The sequence below is a fragment of the Dermacentor andersoni genome, chromosome 11 (assembly GCF_023375885.2).
Source record: "Dermacentor andersoni chromosome 11, qqDerAnde1_hic_scaffold, whole genome shotgun sequence".
Classification (NCBI taxonomy): domain Eukaryota; kingdom Metazoa; phylum Arthropoda; class Arachnida; order Ixodida; family Ixodidae; genus Dermacentor; species Dermacentor andersoni.
In genome coordinates this window covers 81,527,447-81,553,053 of record NC_092824.1, presented here as the reverse complement: position 1 = coordinate 81,553,053, position 25,607 = coordinate 81,527,447, and the positions used below count along the sequence as shown (strand labels likewise).

General features: G+C 47.4%; 1 protein-coding gene across 1 annotated transcript in view; it reads right to left on the bottom strand.

Annotated features, from left to right (window-relative positions):
- Window positions 1–25,607, bottom strand: part of GABA-B-R2 (gamma-aminobutyric acid type B receptor subunit 2) — a 377,441-nt gene that overhangs the window by 32,685 nt on the left and 319,149 nt on the right. Inside the window, exons 12-13 of the mRNA XM_050167418.3 lie at window positions 23,634–23,741; window positions 17,252–17,374 (exon numbers count right to left, since the gene is read on the bottom strand). Coding sequence (XP_050023375.2) covers window positions 17,252–17,374; window positions 23,634–23,741 — 231 coding nt within the window. The remainder of the gene's footprint in view (window positions 1–17,251; window positions 17,375–23,633; window positions 23,742–25,607) is intronic.

Here is a 25,607-nt window from a genome sequence, read left to right as displayed (position 1 = left end):
GTACGCCGCTTCGCGACCGCATCGTTTGCGCTTTACGCACGACTCGTTAACGGTCGCAAATAACGGGTTTCGATATATCGACCAACACCGACGGCGTTGTTTCCCCAACTCTTTATTTTTCTCCATCGCATCCATCACGAGTTACGCTGCATAGTTTTGCATTAAAGTTAGGACATTGTGATGCCCTCGGCTGGGTGCACTCGAAGCTTGTGCAGCGGTAGCCGAAGCTCTGTCGCTCGTTGTGAACGCTGTTCGCGTACTCGTTCGGCCTCCATGGCCTCGTGTTGGACGTTTTTACCCGGCGCGAAGGCAAGTCACGATGAAGGCGCCGACGATAGCTGCCGCAGCCGCTGTGTGTGGCATCTAACACGTGACGACCGTGACAGCAGTGTCTGCGGGTGCGTGCAGCCCTCAAAAGCATAGCCTCCGAGACCTGCTTGTATTTACACTCGAAGGGAAACGTGGCTGGATGGATGGATGGATGGATGTCATGAGCGTCCCCTTTGGAACGGGGCGGTGGGTTGCGCCACCAAGCTCTTGCTATTATACTGCCTCATGTCCTACCTAAGTTAAAAAAAAAAAAAAAAAAACCACTATGAACTCCCACACCCAAATTTTCTGATCCCTTATTGCTAACTGTGCTTTTGTACGTCTCCGTTTTTTGTCGTTTTCCAACTTTTCGTCCACCAATCCTCCAATCGCCTCTTACTAATGCCTATTGCGGACATGTTTACTTTCCCACTGCTCCCGCTGAACCCAAGGGCTTCAAGGAGGCCAGTGGTGCCTAAATCGACCGCTGGGTAGACGTCTTCACATTCCAATAAAACATGCGCCATAGTTTCCCTAGCTTTACCGCAGCAAGCGCATGCTTCTTGTTCCTTCTTATATCTCGCTTTATAGGTGCGTGTTCTTGTTTTGGCGCGTGCACTTGGACGCCGCCTATTGGTAGGTATCGAAGCGCAGATACTGCAGGTCATTCATAACTGTTGTAAGGCCCGGCACTAAGTCATCCGAACCATCCGCTTGGAATCGAGGAAATCGATGTGGCAGCGGCTCGCCGGACACAGAGGGCGAATTGAACATTTAGGTATGTGAGAAGGCCCGCTGAGTAAATATGTTTTTTTTTAAAGTCACACATTCGAACACTAAAGTCCTGCTTCCACAAATATATGCACACCCTCAGGCTATTCAGAATGATCGGCTTTCAAATTCGTTCTATGAACCGTAAGCTACGCGCGCTGACGTAAAAAACAAAAACAAAACAATAACAATAAAAAAGCCAAATATAAAAAGAACTACGACTAACACAAAAAAGATGAGACACCACTGCTTCTCTGTATAGCGTAAATTGACCTTGACGGCAGTGGCCAGAACTATGCAATACTAGTACTTTCTCTCAATGCCAAAGCCAATTGGGGAATGGCATAATGGGTCGGAAATATAGTACGGGGCTTTGGTAGGAGCACAATGTTATAATGCGCTCTGCAATTATCAACTTAATTGCGACAATGCCTCGACTTTATCAATGAAAGCCTTCGGAATGCTTGCGATATGCCTGACAAGTATTCGTTGCTTGTGTGGTGTTTATATATGTTTGCTTGATTAACAGCAACAATAATACTGTTCGGTGTTTAAAGGTTAACGTGGACCCAGGTTCTAACAGAAATACGCTGCAAGAAAGAGGTAGACTAAGCATCAAAGTGTATAGGGCATAGGGAAATTCGAGTCTCTTATTTAGCTGCATCTACACGTAATACGAAAGAAAAGCACTCTGTTTAGGAAACCGTAGGCTAAACCCAGATAAATAAATTTTGCTGCTCTTAAAAAAAAAAGAAAAATAAAGCATAAAAGAACGCGAAACTGTCTTCCGTTGTGCAGAGGTGTTTCGATATATTTGCTGAAGTTACATTTGAAAATATAAACAAACTATGATTACTGTAACTAGAAACGAGTAAAACTATAAATATCTCGGCCACGATTTTGTAGCGATGGCCTTTCCGCTGCTATTTATTTTCGCGTTTTGCGCTCTTTCTTTTTATTGATACGATATAAGGAGATGTTGACGCACAATTTGAGGCGCCGGCTACTCCTTATCTTTTGAATGGTTCCATCATACAACATACAGGGTTGAAGATTAGATATCAAGTAACCTTTTCACACAAGCAACAGGGCTTATCACGCAACGATTTCACAGGAAGACTATGACGTAAGAAATACATGGTACATACAATATACAAGGTAAATGTCACCACAGTTATGTAGATGAATGTCTCAAAAATACAAACGATATTTTCGCCTAATACCACAGTCTCTAGTCAGCGGGTGGTACATACATCGTGTAAATGCATTATCACATATCTTCGCCAGTGGTCGAAGCGACGCTGCGCCCACGTTATCAAAGCGATTAGCCGGCCGTGGACGGTGGATGATAACAGTGGCACACAGAATCGAGCGGAAGGAATCGCTGCGAAATCGGCGACCCTGCACCTCTGAAATTACAACGTACACAACGTACATCGCAGCTCTGCAAGCGTTTGTCCTGTTTATGTTCTTTTGAAGCAGAAAAATACTAAAGTCACTTAGTAATCTACAGTTTACGTAAAACTGTTGCCCGTCTAACTTTTAAGTTCTGCCAAATTATAGTTCAAACAAGTGTAGCACTCTGTAGGAGCAACCTAATAAAATGTTTTTCCCCAGTTTTGTTTCCGCCTTACGCTCATCGACAAATGCCATTTATTGACATTCACATACTTACATGTTATAATTAGAGTCTGTAAACTGATAGAGTCTGTAAACTGATACTTACCTAAGACCTTGGCGTTTAAGACATACTTTTAGAATATGTAGAACTTAGATTTGTAGCTTTATTTTCTTTTCAAACGGCCGTCATTGCAGGTTCAGTAAATCGACAATATGCGTGTTGGCTACTCGGAAAAGTTTACTCCCCCCCATGGTGGTGGCTGAGTGTCTATGGCATGGGTTCGCGGGTTCAGGGGTTCACGGGTTCCCGGGTTCACGGGTTCACGGATTCACGGGTTCACGGGTTCACGGGTTCACGGATTCACGAGTCATGGGGTTCCCCGGTTGTGGGTTCGATTCCTGGCTGAGGTTGCCGAATTCCGATGCTAGCGCTGCACGACAACACTCGTGTACCATACACAGTGGGTGTACGCTGAAGAACCCCGAGGAGTCCAGGTTTATTAGGAGCCACCGTCTATATTTCCTCCCTGATAACCGACTAAACAGTTTGGGGACCTTAAGCGACACATATTCACATTCTAACTTCAACGTGTACTCCGATAGGAAAATCTGCGTGAGGCCCGAGGTGACGCTCTTCTAACGACCACGATGAAACTCACTTCCGCACCGTCTGAAAGTGAGTTCCGATATGGTGGGGCGTAGCTAATCACTAGTTAAGTACAACTACTGCAGCGGTGCGAGTTCAAGCTTAGTTGTTGATACTTTAAAGGTAGTTAGTGTCTCCTATAGGAGAACCTTGTCTCAAAAACAGGAAAATTGAAATGGGAGTAAGGACAACTGAGGGTCTCGTATGCAAATTGAGTCACTTCCTTTCGCATTCGGGCACTCAGTTTTCGCATATTCCATCGCATTCTTTCTAGGCACCTGCTTCGTTCACGCACGCGTTTCGCGCTTTGTTTTTGCAGTGGCCGGTTTATACGGCTTACTCGCACTACAGCCAATAACAGAGCTGGGATGCCTGACGCATGCATAACATTTACGCTCAAGTGTGTCTCTCCTGGCCGCTCACACATTGAAGCCTCACTCGATGAGCGCAGTGTCGACATCTTCTTTCTCGCTTCCCTATTCTCGGTCTTGCGCCCCACAAAAGGAGCCTTTCTTGCTTGTCGTTCTCACAGTGTGTAGAGATTTCAGCAGTTCAGAGTAGACCTCCGTGGATAGCATTTCCAGGGAGCTTACGACAACGTAGACAGGGAATCGTTACGGAATATTCTCAAGCACGAGTGCATAGACGACGATTTCGTGGAGCTCTTGGGAGATATCTATATAGGAACTACCGAGCATGAGTCGTATGGGAAGGCCGAAAGTACAGTGCGCGACACCCTTGTGTAGAGCGCGCGAAGGGCGGCCGTCGGGGTGCTCCGCAGCCAGCCAGCGACGTCTAACGGTAAAGTGGCTGGGCCCAAGATGCGTCGGCCGCTGCGTGCCCAGACGCTTCTTCGTATCTCGAGCCCAGCAGCTACCGTTAGACGTCGCTAGCTGCCTCCGTAGCTCCCCGACGGCGGCCGCCATTCGCGCGCTCTACACAAGGGTGTCGCACACTGTACAATAAAGTTGTGCATATTCACCGAGGGCTAAATCAAGGAATTCCTCTGCTTCCATTGTCGTTCGCGCTTTATATTAAGGGCATAGAAAGTCGACTGAAAAGTGGTGAATTAGGTTTTCATCTATTTTTAGATCTTTAATTTGCAATAGGTGCAACAGAAATTTCTGGGGCTGATGTATGCGAACGACATATTGCTGCTAGCGGACAATGCAAGCGATTTACAGACTTGTGAATATAAGTAGCGATTCAGCGATGAATATGGGGCTTGAATTGAGCACAAAGAAATCAGGAATCATTATTTTTGATGAAGATACGAGTAATGACGTGGTATCAATTAAAAACGAAGCCACATCCATAGTTGAGCAATACAAATACCTTAGTGTATACGTAAACGAAGGAAATACCTACTCAAGCATCCAACAAGATAATCTGAAAGTTAAAAGGAAGCGTAATACAGAAATAATAAAACACTTAGCACCTTGGGGTTACAAAAAATACGAGGTGGTACGAGGAATCGGGAAGAGCGTAATGGTGCAAGCGCTAAGGTTCTAAAATGCAATTCCGTGCTTTAAACCAGAAATCTTGTCGGGGTTGGAGATTAACTAGAGGTAAGTGGGCCCACTGGCTTTCGTGGCCCATGGTAAAACCACAAATGAGGCAGTGCAAGGTTACATGGGTTGGGCTTCGTTTGAAGACAGATAAGCGCTGGGCAAAATTAATCTTGAAGGAAGTCTCAGAAAAATGGATGAAAATAAATCGGCGGCTAAGGCGCACGAATACGTCTACCTCGAAAGCGTGGACGCGGAAAGGATGAAGAGGACAAGAAAGTTGGTAACCATGTACATTGCAACTGAAAACGTGAGTAGGCAACCAGTGGTCATAAATATGATAGTGAGAGAAGCAGAGAGGGTAAATTGGATGCAAATGATGGAAACGAAAGAAAAGGCGGCGGAGATTTACGAAAGAGGCAAGAAATAAACTAGGATGAACAATCTGTATGACAACGCGAAGGGCAGTGCCTTGCTAGTTGATGATGAGCTGGCTGCCTGAGGACAAAAACATGCGGCAGCAAATATGCGCCACAGGATGAGGCATGTGTGTGCTGCATAAAAAAAAGCCCGGAAACGACTCGGTGCATCGTAGTGGAATGCCAAGCTATTCACCCAGCGATACCCGTAAGGAGTATCCACCTTCCTGAAACATTTGGGATTCAAAGAAGATGGAAGGATTACAGGTCAGCAGCGGAGATGAGTGAGATCCGGTTCGAGTATTGCAGGAAAAAAGAGCACGTAAGAGATTGAGAGATTTTGAATACGAAATTTAAGGTCGAGATCAGATAAGCAAAAGGTTAGATGGTGATAGATTTAGTAAAACCTGATTTAATCAAGCAGGCCATGTGGCAGGCCATGTGACTATATATTTGTCTCCACCCCATTTCAAAAGGGGATGTCAATAAACATCATCATCATCATCTCGCCTCAACGTACTCGCTCTCATGACGTCGGTGTTCGCGAGTAGATCTCCCCGTGTTCGCCGCGCTACCCTTTGTGTGAACACTGCGCATGTATACAATAAAGTGGGAACTGCCAGCCTTTACTAACCATAACAACTGCACTCATGCTCTCTAAATTTCTGCGGGAATTCGTACGCTTTACAATTTAGAGTCTATACCACAGTTGTCACGGGTGTCTAGAATTTGCGTGTATGTATGTATGTATGTATGTATGTATGTATGTATGTATGTATGTATGTATGTATGTATGTATGTATGTATGTATGTATGTATGTATGTATGTATGTATGTATGTATGTTTGTATGTATGTATGTATGTATGTGCGCGCCACCACCAGTTGCCTCTCTATGACTCGATGTCCTTGGCCGTGGTTCCGTAGTCATTTCAGAGCCCACTGATCCGTGATGTCTTAACTTTGCCTTTCTTGCTGCTCTTTTTCTTTCATCGCTGCTGTATCATTGACGATCGCGAGCGGCAGTTTTATTGCTGTGGCCGATGTGCGTTTTTATTTATATTGTTGTTTATTCTCTCCTGGCGCATTCGCGATTATGTTTCTGTCCGTGCTCCAGTCGAGCACTGAAGCAACGGAGCGGTTTAAGCACGCCTATAAATTTCTGTTTCAAATGTTCGCACAGGCGCTCCTTAAGTAGTCGTTACTGCTGATACTGTGGTTTAAGAACATGGCTCATACCCACGACGAGGATCCTACCACGAGGAGTTCGGGACACAGACTTAAAGCAATCCCTGTAAATTTTCATTACTTCACGTGTGAAATTATTTTGAGCGCTTCTACGTATCCGTTCTCGCATATGGGTGTTCTTTTTGTTCATCATTTCGTACTTTTTTGTCGTGCACACTTGAAGTAACATGCAAAGCCTGCACGTCTCAAGTTTTCATTACACGACGCCTTTCTCTCTTTGCCAGCTTTATCGTCCGCCCTATGACAGCTGCTGAGATGCCTTGCGCATTCTTCGGCTCTTGACGAACCTTTCTTTATCGAGCCTTATACTGGCCCCTTTCGCGGCGATTCCATGGACGCTGCCATGTTTGATCACGTGGTGAGTGAGTGAGTGAGTGAGTGAGTGAGTGAACTTTTATTAGGTCCAGCAAAACGCGATAAAACGCGCACCCGGCTAGTCCCACGACGGGACTGACAGATCTAGTCTGCCGGCCCGATCGCGGGCGCGCTGTGTCGAGCCCATTGCTTGCCTGAACTGCCGCCGTTTCCTCCTTATCTGCAATGGGTTTTTATGACGCCGGTGTGGCTTAGCAAACCTCTGTTTCGGGAGCTATCGAAAACGGTGACTGGGGGGACGAAACAAAGCTTCGGCCGCAGCTTCAGAGAGCATGCAAAAGTGCTTTCGTAGCTGATTAAGCTATTTCGGAGCGACGCGAGCAGCGTATATGGTGCTAGTTCTAAACGCGGGGCTATATGTGCAGTCCAAGCTATCCGATCTTTCCGCTCATGAATTGAATCAGGATTAGAGTGTTTTGCTCTTCGTTCTTTTTTTGGCAAATATATTGAAGCAGCGGCTTGTCACACTTTTGACTCAGTAAATTTCTTTGGTGCGGTCACTATCTGATAATTTCTGCCTAATCGTCCGCGGGTGTGATCATTTCCTATAGATTTGTTCTTGCTGCGCGCAAGGTTTGAAACGTAGCCGCTTTGTACATTGCAATACCTTGTAGCAAAAATGCAGTGTCGCTAGTAACTCGCTTACTCATGTGGACCGTCACGAAAAATTCAGCTTCGACCACTTGTACGATATCGATGTAGTCCGTCATTTATTGCGCGTATATGGTGCGCATATAGGCACTTTGCGAACGTAGTTCCCGCGCCTACAAGGGCGCCCCTCGCGGCGGCGAGCGCGGAACCGGCAGGATACGACCGGCCCGCTTGCGTTCGGAAAGCCTGTGTGCGCACTGTTTCGCGCGTAGCTGTTGCTGTTTCTGAGCAATGGCGAAGTGCAACACGAGCTGTTGCGTAGTGGGCTGCAACAGTACGTACACCAACTCACGAGGAACAAAGTTTTACAGGTTTCCAAGCCGACCGTATGAAGCGGGGCGGCGTCAACACTGGATAGCGCTCGTCCGACGACATAAGCTGTTTTATGTTCCGGCGTTATGCCAAGCGCGTTAACGCTGCATTCTTTGCTTTTACAGCAATGATGGCAGCAACGGGACACCTGCAGTGCGTACCATGATATGCAGCAAACAAAGTAGTTTGTTCCCACACTGTACCGCAGAAAAGCAGTGGAACTCTTTCCCAATCCTCTCCCATTCAAAGAGCGCTAGGGCTTGCTGAGTGATTTGAGGAGGGATTGCAGCTGTTTGAGCTGGCATACACCCTTCTGCGCCCAGCATATCAACTAAGGGGCAGTTGAGATCACCAAAATTTTTGACGGCGTGGTTTATTGGAACCTCCTTTGCACGCACTGGAAAATCGCAACATAAAAGTATCGCACTTCCAGTAACTTGGGCGAAAATATTTTCCCAGCGTAGTCTAACACAACTGGTAAGCTCCTCCCCTTTCTTTGTGTTTGGGGAGAGCAACGTTAAAATAGCTCGGGTACGTCTTACGAGTCGTTCGTACGCCCCACGTTCTTGGATGACATGTTTTGGATTCGTATTTGCCGTCCTGTATGTACAGGGAAACTACCGCGGCGTCCTTGCATTTCCCTGCGATGCCAGCACGGCAATCGCAGCTCCCCGCTAGGATTTGTCTGCTGTCGCCAATCTTCAAGAATCAATGTCGCCTATAATTTCATGCGTCCACACCGTAGATAACGAAGTAACTTACGCTGAGCTTCACGCATCTCGCTGGTTGCGTTGTTTTTTGTTTGCGGAATACACCTGGCAGTCACTTCCGATCAGTGCGAGTTCAACACTTCCCTCACATCGTAGACGTGCCCCACTTCAAGTAGACGACTTCCTTTCTCTAAATTCTTTTCACGAAAAAATCTGTGGAGATCTTGTAATTCCCGAAACCCGGTTAAAATTAATATCGGCACGCTGTTTCGCGTCATCGCTACCGTTTGACAGGGCGCCAAACACGCAGCGCAGGCTGCTGACGCCGTGAGTAATCCTACCGCATTCGCGCAACTATTCGTCAGATGGCGCTAGGGGTCGGAAAAGCAGGGCGCCGCCTAGCACTTGCAACGTGCCCATATTCAAGTGTGCGCCCATTCACTCATTGACTCGTTGGCGATAGAGTGGGCGTAAGTTTCCGTGTCAGGTGGGGTGGATGGGTGTTGATACTGTGCGCGAAACGTACCATGACAGGAAGCGGGGCTACTCCCTTTGTCATTGTTTAACGAGCGGTACTCACTCATGACGACGTTCCGGGGTTGAAGCGCTCTTTTTTTTTGAAGGTTAGCGAAACAACGCTGGTAGATGAACAAATTTCTGTATCATTGAGAGCATCCGTATATCTCGAAGTGCCGGTAACACATACGGACAGTCGCAGCAGCGGTCGGCGAACTTGGCCACACAGATTCATTCCGTTCCTTAACATGCCAGTTACTATTTTTGCAGCCAACTACTGCACACGTCTTTTATCCACATGATTCAATCCAGCATGATTGGAGCACAGTGCGTTAGTGAAAACTCAGTTGCATTTCCGACAGCTCATCGCTCAGAAACAAGGTGCAAGCGGTAGTGGTTTCATATTCGTGCGCTGTCGCTGAGGCCACGTTCGACGCGCCGCCGATAGCGCCATCTCGTTTCTGTAGAACAAACTGCTCCGCGAAAAGGGTCAATACCCGCAGAAAACTCGGAAACGATGCATACGTTAGTACGCGTTAGTACCGCGCCAGAGAACACAGATCACAGTTCCTCGTTGTCGTGTCGTCTTTTCACCGTGTGTTCGTCCCTTTTAGCGCTACCATCAGTTTTAAAGGATCAGAGGGTATTTTCGACCGGTGCGACATTTTCACTGCGCATGCCCTCTCGCGAACTTGTATAGGAACGCGACTGGACTGTACGACCTGCCTTTCACTGTCATTGAACCTTCCTCTGCAAATGTCTTCACAGTGACAAACTTTTCTTAAAGGAGGCGCTCGAGCGGAGTTGTTGAAGGCATGCCTTGCAAAGGCTGGATCCGTCCGCAGCCTACAACATCCTCTTCCTCTTCACAGTGACTGAATGCTCTTTGCTTCTTCCTTCCTTATCCATCTTCTTCGCAAAGTGTAGGGTAGCTAACCGCACGCGACCTTGGTTGGTTGACCTTGCCTTTCCTCCTCCTTCATTTCGCTCTACTACCCGCCGTGGTTGCTCAGTGGCTATGGTGTTGGGTTGCTGAGCACGAGGTCGCGGGATCGAATCCCGGCCACGGCGGCCCCATTTCGATGGGGGCGAAATGCGAAAACACCCGTGTTCTTAGATTTAGGTGCACGTTAAAGAACCCCAGGTGGTCGAAATTTCTGGAGTCCTCCACTACGGCGTGCCTCATAATCAGAGTGGTTTTGGCACGTAAAACCCCATAATTTCATTCATTTCATTTCGCTCTACCCAGGCGAAAGCACAAGATGAAATATCGATGCTGATGACGTAATCAGATCCTGGACGCACCTACTTTCAGGTCTGGGTAATGCAACCCAATACGAGGAATGGAGACGATGACAATAAAAATGAAAGAAGCACAAGCAAAAAAAAAAAGCGAATGAGAGGCGGTAGAGGAAGCACGAAGAACGTATACACGATGGTCGCATGCAAAATAACAGTCAGAAACGTCAACGATGAAACGGTGCACCAACAAACGCCAAACAAAGGACGAAGGCTTGATCTGATTGATGAATTCGTTGGATTTTTATGTCCTAGATCGGCACCAAGGGCTAAGAGAGAGACGCTGTGATGGAGGGCTCTGCATGAATTTTCACCAGCCGAGGTTCTTTAAGCGTGCACAGAAATACAACTACGACAGTGCGTTTGCATTCAACCCCGATGTTTATGCGGACGCTTCGCCCGCGGCAATCGACCGCCCGACATCGCATTCGGCAGCCGAACCCCATATCCACTTAGTCACGGACGACTGAATGAAACAAGCGAGTAAGGGTAAGATGAACGCAGGCTCAGGAGAACGAGTGGAGCTTCGTTACCCTTAAAAAAAAGAAGAAGAAGCAACCCATCAATGAGTGCGACGGGAAAAGCATACACACAAAAAAAGAAAAAAGTAGAGAGAGATAAATAACCATGCGAACAACGAGAGCAGCAACTTGGAGGGTGAAGCGATCCCTCCTGTTTCACGCGGCTGCCGAAGCTAGATTCCGCGCTTGCGTCGTTTCGCTCTTCAGTGGCAATTTTGCTCCAAGGCGTTCAGTTGTTACGGACCGGAATGCAACGCTTCGTAGCACCCTAGTGCGCACTTGGCCCCCTTTCAAAAGAGCAGCAATTGCCCAGACGGCGTCCCTCTACAAAGTGACGTAAGAAAGAAAAGCGCTGAAGCAGCAAAGCCTGCGAACGACGCGGGTAGTGCTCGTTTATTTCGCCCTTTCCTACACCCGCCCCCTCCCTCCTCTTCCTTTTTTATTGTTATTATGATAATGTTTCAGCTAAACGCTTTTTTATACTTTCCTAGCCCGTAGAACCTTTTCTTTTTCTTCTCTATCTCTCTCGCGCTCATCTTCATTGTGCGCGCTCTGCCTCGCTGCTGGCGTGTACTGCAAGGAAGTATAATTTGTTGCAGGGGTTTGCAGTGAAGTGTTATGGCATTCGAAGCGGCAGCAACACGCTGCACTACGTACTCGAAAAAAAAAGAAAGAATTGAAATGGTTGCGAAGGTTGAAGCACGTACATCTGCTTTGAGTCAGAAACCAACAACATCCTAATTTAGGCCTTACAAAAAGGGAGAAATGCCTGTATTTTTGAGATCTTTATGTTTAGTAACCGCTAGAGATACCCGACAGTTCCATCTGGTTCACGTTTCCCTACAACACAGCCTTCCATCGCATATAATGCACAGCATGCCCAGCCTTCCACATCGAGCCTAATGCGGATACGTTTTCTGCGAATGTGAAATTTCGTGACTATTATTTTTTGGTGACCTCGCGAGTTTGTTCTTGCTTAGTCCATGTTCTTCAACCACACATGACATGCACACCAGCCAACATTTATGAATGCCTGAGGCAGGCAGTGTCGTGAGAACTTTAGCTCTTTTAGGTGCCATCTATATTTTGACAGAAAGACGCAATAGGCCGGCATTGATTGCCTCCTAAGCTTGTTAATAATTTGTGATTCTAACAACGTCGATTGAAATATGAGACAATGCTTAAGACAGGGACACGTAGGTGTGAAGGGTAATTTCAACGCCTGGAACATGCACATGAAAGTGCACCCACATGGTCGAGACGCCTAACGACGCTCTACACGAACAGCAACAACACCAACTCAGTCAGAAGCCACGGCTGCACTCTCGCATTCCTCGTTTTCTTCTTCATCATGAATGCCTCCCAGTAAAGATATCTGCTTCAATGGCGTAAACGATACAAGAGCGAGTCACGGTAATAAATTGTCCTGTGCGTGCGCCGCTGTTGCGGAAGCAGCTGCGGAGCCCAATTTTTACGAACCGACACGTTCACTACGATACGGTTCCACACACACACACACGCACCTCGACGGATGAGGCCGTAAGGGGGGGGGGGGGGGGGGAGGGGCGATACAATATCTTCGCGCGTAATGAACGGGTGGTGCTATTTCACGGGCCACCAACCTTTCCAGCGCTGCGCCGAATTAACTCGACGACCCTCGCCCAGTTTCTGGAAAGACACACACACACTACTCGCGGGTGCGAGACGAACGCGAGACGCAATCGCGAAGCGAACAAGTGGCGCGTGGATGATTGAGGGCTCAGTCGGCTCGGCTCCGGCTCGACTTGGCTTGCCCCGCAAGAGAAAAAAAAATCGCGCTGCTCTCGCGCAGTCGAGGTTCGCTCGGTTTCTTGGATCGACAGTGTCGGTGCCAAGCGGCTGCCGCCGGAGTCTAATTGAAAAGTTGCGGCCGCTTCGCTGTTGCACCCGGGCCCATCTCTCTGAGCCCCAGAACCCGCGGCCTTCGGGCTCTAAAGGTCACGAGGGTAGAGTGGGCGGCATGAAGGACTGCTACTCGTTTTCCGTGCGATGTCTTAACTCGCCTTTCTTCACGGCTAGATGGCACACTCTCTTTCCCTAACCTGATGACAAACTGTGGCTTCTACCCACCGCGATAGTTTTGAATCAATCATTAGTCGAAGTTGCATGACCGCTGGCAGTGATGGCAACCAAAACAGCAGAACGCATCTTCGCATATTCAGGCTGACTTCAAGTGAGCGGCTGCCTCGACACCAGTTTCGTGTTACCCACAGGAACCGCTTTCACGTAGAAGTGTCTCAATCTATGCACGAATATTGACGGAAGCACATGAGTGCTCACTCACTCACTCACTCACTCACTCACTCACTCACTCACTCACTCACTCACTCACTCACTCACTCACTCACTCACTCACTCACTCACTCACTCACTCACTCACTCACTCACTCGCTCGCTCGCTCGCTCACTCACTCACTCACTCACTCACTCACTCACTCACTCACTCACTCACTCACTCACTCACTCACTCACTCACTCACTCACTCACTCACTCACTCACTCACTCACTCACTCACTCACTCACTCACTCACTCACTCACTCACTCACTCACTCACTCACTCACTCACTCACTCACTCACTCACTCACTCACTTTATGTATATGTCAACGAATCACACGTCATAGAGTCTGCTAAAACGTAAACGTAACGTCAGCCTAATGTCAATTAACGAAAGCGATGCATGCATCGTGTAGAAGACTGTTTTATTAATGGTTTTTCTGCAATGAACGATATGTAAACATTCACTTTCTTTGATGAAAGTAGTGCTATTATATCAATGGCCAATGCTAAGTGTAACATTCCTGGCGGCCAGCCAAGCTTCTACGGCATCTCAATAAATTCAGTATCTTTTATCAATGCGTTCTTATTATGAAAATTTTATGCTCCCTTGTTACGATTCGTCGCTATGTTGTTTCAAACTGTCAAGTAAGCCGTCTTTCCGCTGCTACTTCGAGAGCCTCGCAAACTCATAACGGTGTCTTCTTCGCGCTGACGACGGCAATTCGCCCAGCTTTTGCGCATCCTGACCAGAGCGAGACCCTCAATAAGGGCAGAACGTCAAGCTGTGGGCTGAACTTTGCGGCAGACATAAGCTCTATCCTGGCAAAGCTTTGATGAGGGCACGTTTTGCATAAGCTGGCCCTGTGCCGCTAGAGAGTTAGAGAAGCTATCGCGTTCGGACGGCGGACGAGTTTTCTTTTACCCACAAATGAGCGAGAACGCGATATGATAACGAGGTGCTCTTTCCGTAATGTAAGGATGCAGATTCGTGTAGATAAACAAAAAACAGCGCCACAGATGTCGTGGTTGGGCAAGCGCTGACGAGAAATATGTGCATGTGATATTTTTCGCACCCCCTATTATCTTGTAGACTATGTGACGCGTGTGTGCATGTTACATGGTGTCTTCCGAATTTTTATGCTGCTCACAAGTAATAAGATGCCACAAACCATACACAGTAATTAGTGAAAATGTTTCAGAGGTGATCGCTTACAGTAACGGGCAGCAGGTTTGTCGTCAATGCATGAAATAATCTCGAGCTTCTAATGCGATTAGCTTTTTGGGAGAAATTCACCGACTGCGTGGTGTGGATAGATATCGGTATCTAGCTTCTTTCCTTCTTTCCGGTATCTAGCTTCATGCCGATTTTGAATGAAATAAAAATGTTCTTGAAGATCTGTACTGTGCTTAAAGAAATCAAAGCTGCGTCGCGCTTGTTCCCGAAGGACAGAAACCCGACGCTTTGCCGCTGCTACACGAATGCGCACGGACAGTGAGGCAACAATTATCAGCGTTCGCACACACCCGCGAGCTACGCATTTCGGGGGCAATGCGCGGACTTCGTGGCGGCATCGCTAGGTGGCGCAACTTGTCCGGAGCGATGCGTGGGGGTAGAGAATGGCTGTAACAGACGTCTTATATATGACGCTTTTCGGCGGTGGCAACACCATGTGTTACTACGATGGCGTTTTAGAAAGTAATGCCTCCAAGCCTACTACTTTGGCAGTAGTACTGCAAACATTTTGAACTCTTTATCATTAATGCAATGATGTCTAAGCTATAAAATGTCACTTGCCTCACCTTCCTATCTCTTTTTGTTCCAGATTAATCGAGCAATCCGTGGCATCCAGTGGTGATGTCTGTTTGAAACAGCGGGCTGTAATTGAATTTCTGACTGCTGAAGGTTGTACGCCCGTCAACATTCATTGCCGTCTGACTGCAGTTTACGGGGGTGCCTGTGTTGACGTAAGCACTGTGGGGAGGGGGGCAAGGACTGTGAAACACCAAAATCCAGCCGCATCAAATCTCCAGGATCCGCACCTAAGTGGATGGCCCGCAATGGCCTCTGACGGCGATCCTTAACATCATGTGGACGAGTTGATTCGGAGCAATCGCCGGATCAAGCAACACGGGATAGCGACAACACTCGCCATTTCCACTGTTTCAGTGAACAACATTATTAACGACCTTCTGCATTACAAGAAGATTTGCACTCGTTGGGCACTACGGCAACTGACGACTGACATTAAAGAGTCGAGGAATCGTACTCAACGTGCGCAAATCCTCTTTCAACGCAGGACGTCCTTAATGATGTGGCTCACTGAACCAAAGGAAATGGCGAGTGTTGTTGAGATCCCGTGCTTGAGCTTGCGATTTTCCCGAATCAGCTTGTCGACGTGATGTTGATGATCCTCGTCAGAGGCCGTTGCGGGCCGTCCACTTAGGTGCGGATCCTGGAGGTTTGATGCGGCTGGATTTTGGTCTTTCACAGTCCTTGCCCATCTCCGCACTGTGTTGACGTCAACACATGCATCCCCGTAAACTACAGCCAAACGGCGATGAATGTTGATGGGCGCACGACCTTCAGCAGTCAGAAATTCAATTACAGCCCGCTGTTTCAACTGGACGTTGCCACTGGATTCCTCGGATTGCTCGATTACTCTGGAACGAGAAGAGGTAGGAAAGTGAGGCAAGTGAGACTATATGGCTTAAACATCGGTTCATTAATAATAAAGAGTTCGAAATGTTTGCAGTACTACTGGCAAAGTAGTGGGCTTGGTGGCGTTACTTTCTGAATCGCCCTCGTACACTGATTGCAAATCGCATCAACGCTGACATTCATCGAAAGATGGGGTCTGCCGGAATTATTTCGTTTTAAGTGCCATAGCAACTTTGGCCGATACTGAGGACAGTGTATGTGGAAGTCGTGTATGGAAGTCTCAGAATGACAGTGTAGATTTCAAAGAAGCGTGACTTCTGCAATACGGTGTCGCTAAATTTCTGCAATGCTAATCGCATTACCGTCGGCAGTCATCGAGCCAGGGATGCTGCTGTAATTTTTTTTATACGGGCCATATTTTTGTGTACATACTCTTTATCAACACTCCTTTCTCGACAAGCATCGTATATCGCCTTCATCCTCGTGCTACAGGCGACGAGGCTATGATCGTGTTACTGCTGCTGCTTGGATGAACTCAAACTTCGCGCCATTTATATTCCGAGACAGCGTTGCACCTACTTGCTTTATTTGTGAGTCAGTTTTATTGATGGCACGAAGCCTAAATATATTCTTCTGTTTATGAGCATGATGCCTGCAATTTTTTTTGGCTCCACAGATGTGGCTGATATCGTTGGAGATGCACATCGAAACTACAGCCCTTCACTGATGTCTGCCAACTTGCTAACTGCAGCATTGCACGTTTTGATTTCTGGGCTTGTAAGGCATATAGCCACGGTCTAACTGCCTTTGTCACCGTTCACCTTCTCGAATTCGGGTGACCTAACAGCACGCGTAGTAAAAGGCACCGCTAGTCTTCATAGTGTGGCTCGTGGCTGGGTGTGGTATTCACAGAGACTTGTTCGTTCCTCATTAGGATGAGTGACACACATTCCCGTGGAAGTTGCGGGAGTGAGGAGTTCATCGAACGTTTCCTCTGCATATGTCCTCTCTCGAGTGAAGCCAATCAGAGAAGGCAAATGCATCCTCAGCTTCGATAACGTTGGGGAAGTTGATCGACACTGTTTAGAATAACATCGCCTCGTGAGAGAACACATGATTCGAAATTCAGGACTGGAAGTAGTTACTCAGCGGCTATGGAGTTGGGCTGCTGAGCAAGAGGTCGCGGGATTGAATCCCGGCCACGGCGGTCGCATTTCGATGGGGGCGAAATGCGAAAACACCCGTGTACTTAGATTTAGGTGCGCGGTAAGGAACTCCAGGTGGTCTAAATTTCCGGCGTGCCTCATAATCAGAAAGTGGTTTTGGCACGTAAAACCCCACAAATAAATAACAAATTCGAGCTCTCACCACAGGCTGTCCGCGACGCGCCTCACGGTAGAAGGGATCGACGATCTGCCAAGTGGTCAGGATGATGACGTCGAGCATCAGGAACACTCCGACCACCATGAACAACTTGTAGTCCTTGATCACCTGCGTGGTTAAAAAAAGGAGGATCGTCAATCCTTGACAGCGCAAAGGAATGAGACGCAAAATACCAATGTTTAGTCCTCCACTGCGCTCTGTGGTGTGTATTTCTCTTCTGTGTGTGTCGTCCAAATGTTGCGCAATCGAGCCTCTAATAGTCGTCCACCTTGTGCGTGAGTCTTGTAACATGCAGTGTGAAATGAGTGGTGCTCGCGTGCAAGGAATAACTTACTGGTTGTTAACAGCGCACCTAGGGCAGCAGACCGGGTAAATGTCTTGTGGTTACAGGAAAGAAAAAAGAAGGGATGCGGAACAATTTCCCGGAACTATTGAAAGCTCCGCTTTACGTTTGACAGGTAGCACATTGTTTTCTTAGGGTTCTGCTTATTGTTAAAGGGGCCCTCCAACACTTTTCAAGCATCCGTTTTGCTTTTGCAGGTTGCGTAGACTGACGGTTGGAGATGCCCTTAGCGTAGGTCAAAGCACCGATGTCGAACTATTTAATCATGAAAACAAATCACTACGTCGCTGCCCACCGCCCATCGGCGTTCACCAGAAGCACCATGGACATCACCACTCGCTGCTCCATGATTAGCTAAAAACAAAGTTACCGATAACAACTGCACTGCGGCAAAAACGCGATAAATTAAGATTTTATTTTATTTTTGTTTGCAGTACTTCTTATATGAATGCAAACACTCATAAAGAAAGGAAAGAAAGAGTAGAAAGAAAAAGTCACTAGCACAAAACACGTTAGGGGCGCTGGCTGTTCTTTCGCCCTCGGTACGGTGGCATACCTCTGGCCTCTGAGAACAAAGGCTTCTCGCTTGCGTACGCTCGGGGGCAGCCTTGTCGCCTCGCTGCCTCGTTTTGCACGCTGTTCACGTGTTGCAGGTTTCTCACCTCGGTGCATCGTTGTTACCGCACCCTTTTTGTTTTTCGCGGCGAAAGCCACGTTCCGCAATCCCAGGTTGCTCGACCGCTAGCGGCAAGCATGAAATGTGCTAGAAAGTGCAAAGGTGCTTTTTCTTTACCATGGTAACAGCGCCATCCGCACACTGGAGTGATCAGAGTCCGTGAACATAGAACACGTAGGCAACCATGGAGTGCGAACTTTCGCTACGTAGGCGCTTCGGGCTCTTATTATTGGCAGCGATGGGTTACGTCAGTGGCTGAGAGAAATGGGGACAGAAGACAGCGCAATGCTTGAGTTGAAGGCACGCATTTTTTTCTTGTATTCCGGAATTTCGTGGCAGAATAATTCGGGACTGCGCACCTTTATCACAGCCATTTTTGTTGCATTTATCCTTCTAACCGCATGTCTGCGCAACTTGCGACCGGCCAATGGTGGCTTGAGAAATCTTCGGGGACCGCTTTCATAGAATAACCTATGTGCCCTATGATGGTCTCGAGGTTCTGTGTTTATTGTTGTTTGCGATGTTGTTGCATTGCTTGCGATGCAGTGTTTGGATGGGCGATTTGTTTAATACAATTAACATTAATTACTCAATTAATAAATTTAGTTATTAATTTCATTACCTTTAGTGTCCGAATGCGTTACAGAAGAGAGTGGTGAAATAAAAAAAGTACCCGTCATAAGCGGCTAGTACATAAATAATCTTCAACGGTAGATTTAAATGCGGCTACATTGAGATGGGCAGGCAGTTCCATTCTTTGGCCGCCTTCGGAATGAACGAATCAGAATACACATTAGTGCGACGAAAAGGGACGTCAACTTTATGGTGTTTGTTAGTACGACATGACAGTTAAGTTGTCTCACTGAGAAGTTAATTCTTTAGGTGTGCATTATGAGAGATATTGTGGAACATCGATAAACTGGACATTTTTCTGCGCATTGAGAGGTCGGGAAGCTGCAAGAGGAGTTTCATCGATGATGCGCTCAAAAAGGGGGAATACTTCCACAAAATGAAACGCGCACTATGGTTCTACAGCGATTCTAGTTTATTAATGCGGAATTCTTGACTAGAATACCACAAAGGAAGTGCATATTCAAGCTGCGACATTACAGGTGCTTTACATAACGTTAATTTAAGAGAGACAACGGCACCCTTGAAATATTGTAGCGTAAACGACCTAATGTGTGATTAGCATTATTAATAATGTAGCTAACATGATTTTGTCAAGGAATGTTGGCAGTTATGTGAACTCTTAGATACTTATATGATGTTACTTCGTCTTACTCCGTGGAGTTTATATTTAGATTCGACATGGATTGGTCTGGTCCAGTGATGTTTTCGCTGAGACGTTACATGCTAAAAGCTGACACGCAAAAGAAAAACGAGGGAAAACGAAAACGAAACGTAAGAAACACATTATCGCACGTAGATGCAAGTCCCAGAAGGTAAGGAGTAACATTGCTTATCGTCTTGAAAGCATCGATTTGGTTGCTATTCTCGGATTTCTAAGTATACGATATGTCGCGTGCCAGCTCTTATGAGGTCAGCAAACCGACGCACGCTAGCTCGAAGCGGACGCACCCCGAGCATGCGTTCGTGCGGCCGCAAGTTCTTGCTTGGTCATTGTTGTTTTGAGTTTCGCAAAAAAGCAGAGGGCATAAACTCCACGGGAGTTGTCCAAGTATGCGGAAGTATTGTGCCGCTTGCTCATCTCCACGCGGCCCGTTGTCACTACCAATTTCATCAAAGTTAATCCGACCAGTATGAACCCCTATCAACCCTTATACATCGTTATCAACCTTATCGCAATCGATCCGATCCTTATCAACGCTTACTTGTCCTTATCAACTTTTTCGGACATGATTCGACCCTTATCAACCCTTATCGACATTATCAGAATTGTTCCGACCATTATAAGTCCTTATCGCTCTTCAGCACCTTATCAATCATCGTCGAACCATTACCAACCATGATGAGACCCATATAATCCCTCATCACTCCTTACGATCCTCATCAATTGATTGACTGCTTATCTGTCTGTGTTGACAAGGAAATTTATTCACCCGTAGGCACGCTTACAACTGTGGTATGAACGTAAAGTACAATATAAGGTACAGCGCATGTAATACATCTTACTTGATGTAAACAAAACAGATTAGCAAATGAAATAATCAATGGTGTCTGCTTGACATTGGCTTTGCCACACACAACAACAACAAAACATCCTTACAGCGTCCACGCAAAAGCATTATTGTCAGCCTCGAATTTATGAAAGACACTCGGGGCACATACCAATACAAACTCTCAGCTCAGGCAAACAGAATTGAGCATTATACTGGCTATAGGCAGACTTTGCCTCGGGAGACGGTTAGGTACCGAGTAGACCAGCGGCGAAGAAACTCGGCTTAACCGAGTTTGAACAACTGTTCTTCAAGATGACTCCATACTATCACCCATAGTTTTCGCATTCTGGGGTACATTGCTCTATTTGACTGCCGCGATCGTTCTGCAATGTTGCGGAAGCCCCACAGAACGTAGCTAGCGCTGCAGTAGACGAGACTCGCAAACCGATCTCGGCGCTGTGGGGGCCGCACGACGGATATTCCAAACATTCTTGCAACTAGCTTCCACAAAGTGCGTGCTACAACGCACCTCTTTACTACATGCGCGTTGGTCTCTTTTTGTGCGCAATGAATGCATTTATCATTCGCTACCATGTACCAGCGTTCAAGTCTGTCTCTTGTAGTTAGAATGCCCCACTGATATTGCCAATGAAAATCCTTCACTTGAGAGGGCAAATCAGGTGAAAGCACGGCTGTCCATGTTTGTGTAGTAGCTGTCCGTGGAGGTACAGCTGTCTCACACAACATTTCACAAAGCCTGGAAACTGGTGTCGCACGCCACTTTGTAGTTCTTAGTTGTACAAGCTGGCTTTGCAAGCGCGCAGCCGCCGCATACTGCGGTGCTGGCGTTACCGCCGTCGGAAGCAAGTTGCCTGTACTCTGCGGCATAAGCGTTCGACGGTAATGACCCGGCCAATAAAGCAGCAGTGGCCTACCTGGATACTCATCATCATCAAGTAGATCACGTGCACTTTTAGTGCCCAGCAGCCTACCATATGTGACTATGCACGGCAGGCTCCATCCTCCGCTGGATTTCGGCAGGCGCAAAAATTGCTGTGCTACGTATTGCGACTTGTTTAGCCAGAACCACGAGAAAATAAGTGAGCTTACTACGCGTACTGTTGGTGACGGCGGGACGGCCACCCTTGCAGCAAACCACAGTTTACTACACAATACGTTCTTAATGAAGAAAGCCCTTTCTGCCAGCGGTAGTGGCGACGCAGTCACTGCTTCCGACTGTTCTTTAATGGAGCTGACAATGTCTCGCCAAGTGTGAGGTGAAACACCACTTGTACAAAATTTGATGCCTAGTATTTGCATATGCTCGGTCTGTTTAATGTCCCCTGGTAGTGTTATCTCGGCGCGACCTAAATTTAATGCTTCGCATCTCCTCATATTTATTTTGCCCCCTGACATTGAAGCATATTGATCATAAATACGAAATACCTCTACAAGACTATCCCCATCCCGTAAAAAAACAAAGTGATGTCATCCGCATGCGCTGATACTTTTATGCACCCAGTTCCCGGGCGCATGGACCGGTTTCCTCGGTGGGTGGCATACAAATGCTTACGCATTTGAAAAACGCGGACTTGCCATTTCGGTCGGTGAGTGCTTGTAGAGGTTTGCTTGTTGCATCAAAACAACACACGTGGATGCTGTCTTGCGTAAGATTTGATCTTAAAAGAGGTAATCGAGGCCCCACATGTTGAAGCAGCTTGCTGCGTGCTTGAAAACAGTTCTTAATTAATTAATTAATTAATTCTGCCGTTACTTCATTCGTTTGGCCGCCTTCTCGTTATGCTTTTTAGACCACAGGAACAGTCTCATTGCTCATTCCCTTGACAACGCTACTTCTTTTTATTGGGAGGAATGGCGTATGTCTTCGCGAGACTTTCACGTTCGACCTCTAAAGACTGCGCTCTCAAAAAATGTTACTCAACGATGTTGCACGAAAAGCCATTTCAACTCGCGTACATGATAAGTGAAGGGAGAACAAAAAAAATGTTGTGTCATATTCCGGCGCAACGCATAGAATACGTATGTGCTATATATATGATTGCCTGCCAGCTTTTCTCAACGTGGGAGATTTTCTCTGCGCCTCCTTTTAGGCGTTATGCATTACTGAAATGGCAGCCAGACGCTTTCGAGTTCATTCCTCGTCGTCATACACGTTGCCGTATAAGGTAGCGTAAGGCCGCTACCCTCCCAATATAATGCGTTCCGGAACCGTTGCTTAAGCTACTTAAGGGATGCTGCCATCCAGTTGCGTAAAGACGCAATATCGCGCAAAAAAAGACTTTAGAGTCTTGTTTGGAAGCAGGGGCTGGAGGTTACTCTTTGAAACTCGCACATGAAAGAGGCAACGAAAAAGGAAACGAACAGTCGACGCCCCCCTACCCTCTTTATTATTTATGTGTTTTGCGAACAGCGGAGGAATTTGGCGGCACATATTTTTGAGTGTCATAAGTGTAGGCTTTCGTTTTTTTTTCTTTTCTTGAAACAACAACAAATCAGAAAGTTGGGGCGCGGCTGCTTTTCGGATAAAAAAGACGGCTGCTTCTTTAACTCGCACATTATTAGTTAACTTCTACGTGACGTCACAGACGTCGCTTTTCACCACGCTATAGTACCCGCACACGGCGGGCACGATGACGTCAGTGCGCAATATGTTATCAAGAGTACATTGTTTTGCATTTCTTTGACGGTGACCGCTTTTCACCGGATCACCACCGTTATCGTTTTGTCTCTCGGCGCAAGACGCGCCCGACGTACCCAGTCAACACCACCTAGATAGCACAAGGCCTGTTTACTCCGACCCATGACGTCATGCTACCTGGCCCCCAAATTTCCATTGACAAGGCTGGCGTGATGAAAGCGGTGACGTCAGGATCACAGTTGCCTACTCGGGAGCATCTCCATTAGATTCTATGGCAGTCGGGCCAGGCAACATGACGTCATGGATGGAAGTGAAAAGGCCTTGTGTCATCTAGGTGGTGTTGGTACAGTCACGTTTCTTGTTTATACACAGCTTCTCGGCGTGCTAGTGCTCCATGATAGCGACCACAGTGATGTCAACGCGAACCGTCTATACGAATTCCCCGTGCACCTTAGCGCTGATTTTAATGCATTTGCATAACTGTTCATTTGCACTTCCGTAAATCAGCCCAAAGAGCGCCGGCAGCACTCATGATATAGTGAGGCCAAATGAAAGGGAAGACTCACCTTCTTGTTGAGCTTTATGTTCGTGAAGATTGCGTGCACTCGCCACGTCTTGCTGAACATGGCGCCGAACGCGAGCGTGAACCCCGACATGAGGACCCAGGCCCGTGCCTGAAAAAAAAGGAGCAACCAATCATAAGGCTTGATGAAGGCGCGGAATGTTTATCTATTCTCTCACCCTCATAGGACTAAGCGTTTCTACCCCGCGTTCTGCATGCATGTCGCGTTATTTTGTCGCTTTAAAGGTCACGTGTAACGAACTGTTACAGACAAGCTGTATGGAGAAGTTCCGCAGCGCTTTTCGTGTGGCGGCGGTGGCGCCATCGCGTGGTGACCTGGCGGGTATAGTTAATGACCAAAACATGGCGGCTATGACCTGCTTTCGGCTCCGCGACCAATGCTGGTGCCTACGGTTTGCGAAAGCATTGCCTTTGAGGCTCGTTTCTCTTTACTCGGAGGCAATCATCGCTGAGGCGTGGATCTGAACACCACGCATTCAGGAGCCACATATTGGATATGGCGAAGCAGAGCTGGCGCTGCATTCAGTTAACGTGCATCTGATACAGCGGAGGCCTAGTACGGAAGCACTAACTTCGGATATTGAGCGATTGCCTTGACGCTGGTTTAAACAAAATCACTTCGTAGTAAAATACCAGCCTACGCAACTTCACTGTCTTTGGTTGAATCGCTGGTATCAGCGTATATCTGCGTATATATATATATATATATATATGTGTGTGTGTGTGTGTGTGTGTGTGTCAGATAGCCTCGAACCCTGCTATGTGCGACATGCGGCGGCCGCCGCCGGAACCAAAGTGGAAAGGAGGACGCTCTTCTAATAACTGTTGGCACTCCCACCATGCGTCTCTTTATACAAACCACGGAACTTCGCATCGCCAGCGCACATTGATAGAGTTGTTTGGTATTGCGGTTGCTGATAACTTTGTGCACCGAAGCGTGGCCAAAAGCACTGTTTTGAAGCGTCAACATTCGAGAGCTACTTCCCTGGGAAATCTGCATACGTCTGTTTGGAACGCGTGACATGGCGCGTTCCATAAGATATACATAGTATGCACGTGACGTCACATCCGCTGCTGTCGTCTGCTTCCGCCATCTTGGGGTACCTTATCAGCAGGCACGCGCATAGGCCTATAGGTTCCCCAACATGGCGCTGCCGTAAACCGGAAGTCGCGGAGTATCGTTGAATGACGTACGTGCATACTATGTATACATAAGGTCCTATGGAGGTAGACGTGAAGCTACCTTACGTTAAACGCAAGAACGGACGCCTAAGAGCTGCGCTCTAAAAAAAAAAAAAAAAAGGCGGGACTGAAAAAAAAATGACTCGCTGTAAGTTACTGTGCACGTAACCGTCTTATCGGCTTTCGGCGGTCAGTGGAATGCCATAAGCTGCTGTTTTCGACAAACGCAGACGCGGTGGGAGCGCCAACAGCAAGCGCTCCCCCCCCTTTCCCCTCTGTTTTCGACACCGCCATCCGCGTATGGCTCTAACTCGGTTTCGAGAAAATGACGGATGGTTTCACTACCTGAAGGCAACCGACTTCAGTGCCCGACTATAGACATCCTACACCTGAGTTTTCGCTCTCTCTCTTTCACTCCCCATTCCCCTCTCCACGTGGGGGGTAGCAAACTGGACTCAGCCTGGTTAACCTCCCTGCCTTTCCTTCTTCCCTTCTCTCTCTCTCTCTCTCGGTCTCGTGGCTATTTGTCACGCGTTCGCGTGTTCCCGCGCATGTTGCTCACGATAGTGTGCCATATCCGCCTACACCAATGCCTGTAGCGTCAGCTAAGATTTTGTTTAGATACCTTTAATTTTTTTTTAACGTTAAAAGTTACACACTTAACATTCGCGTGGCTTTGTCCCGGTTACTCCGGTTCTACATACTCCTCATGCATGAGCGTGACCTCCGAGAACGAAGCTACGAACGTGCGCCGTGGCGATATCGGAGGCCATGA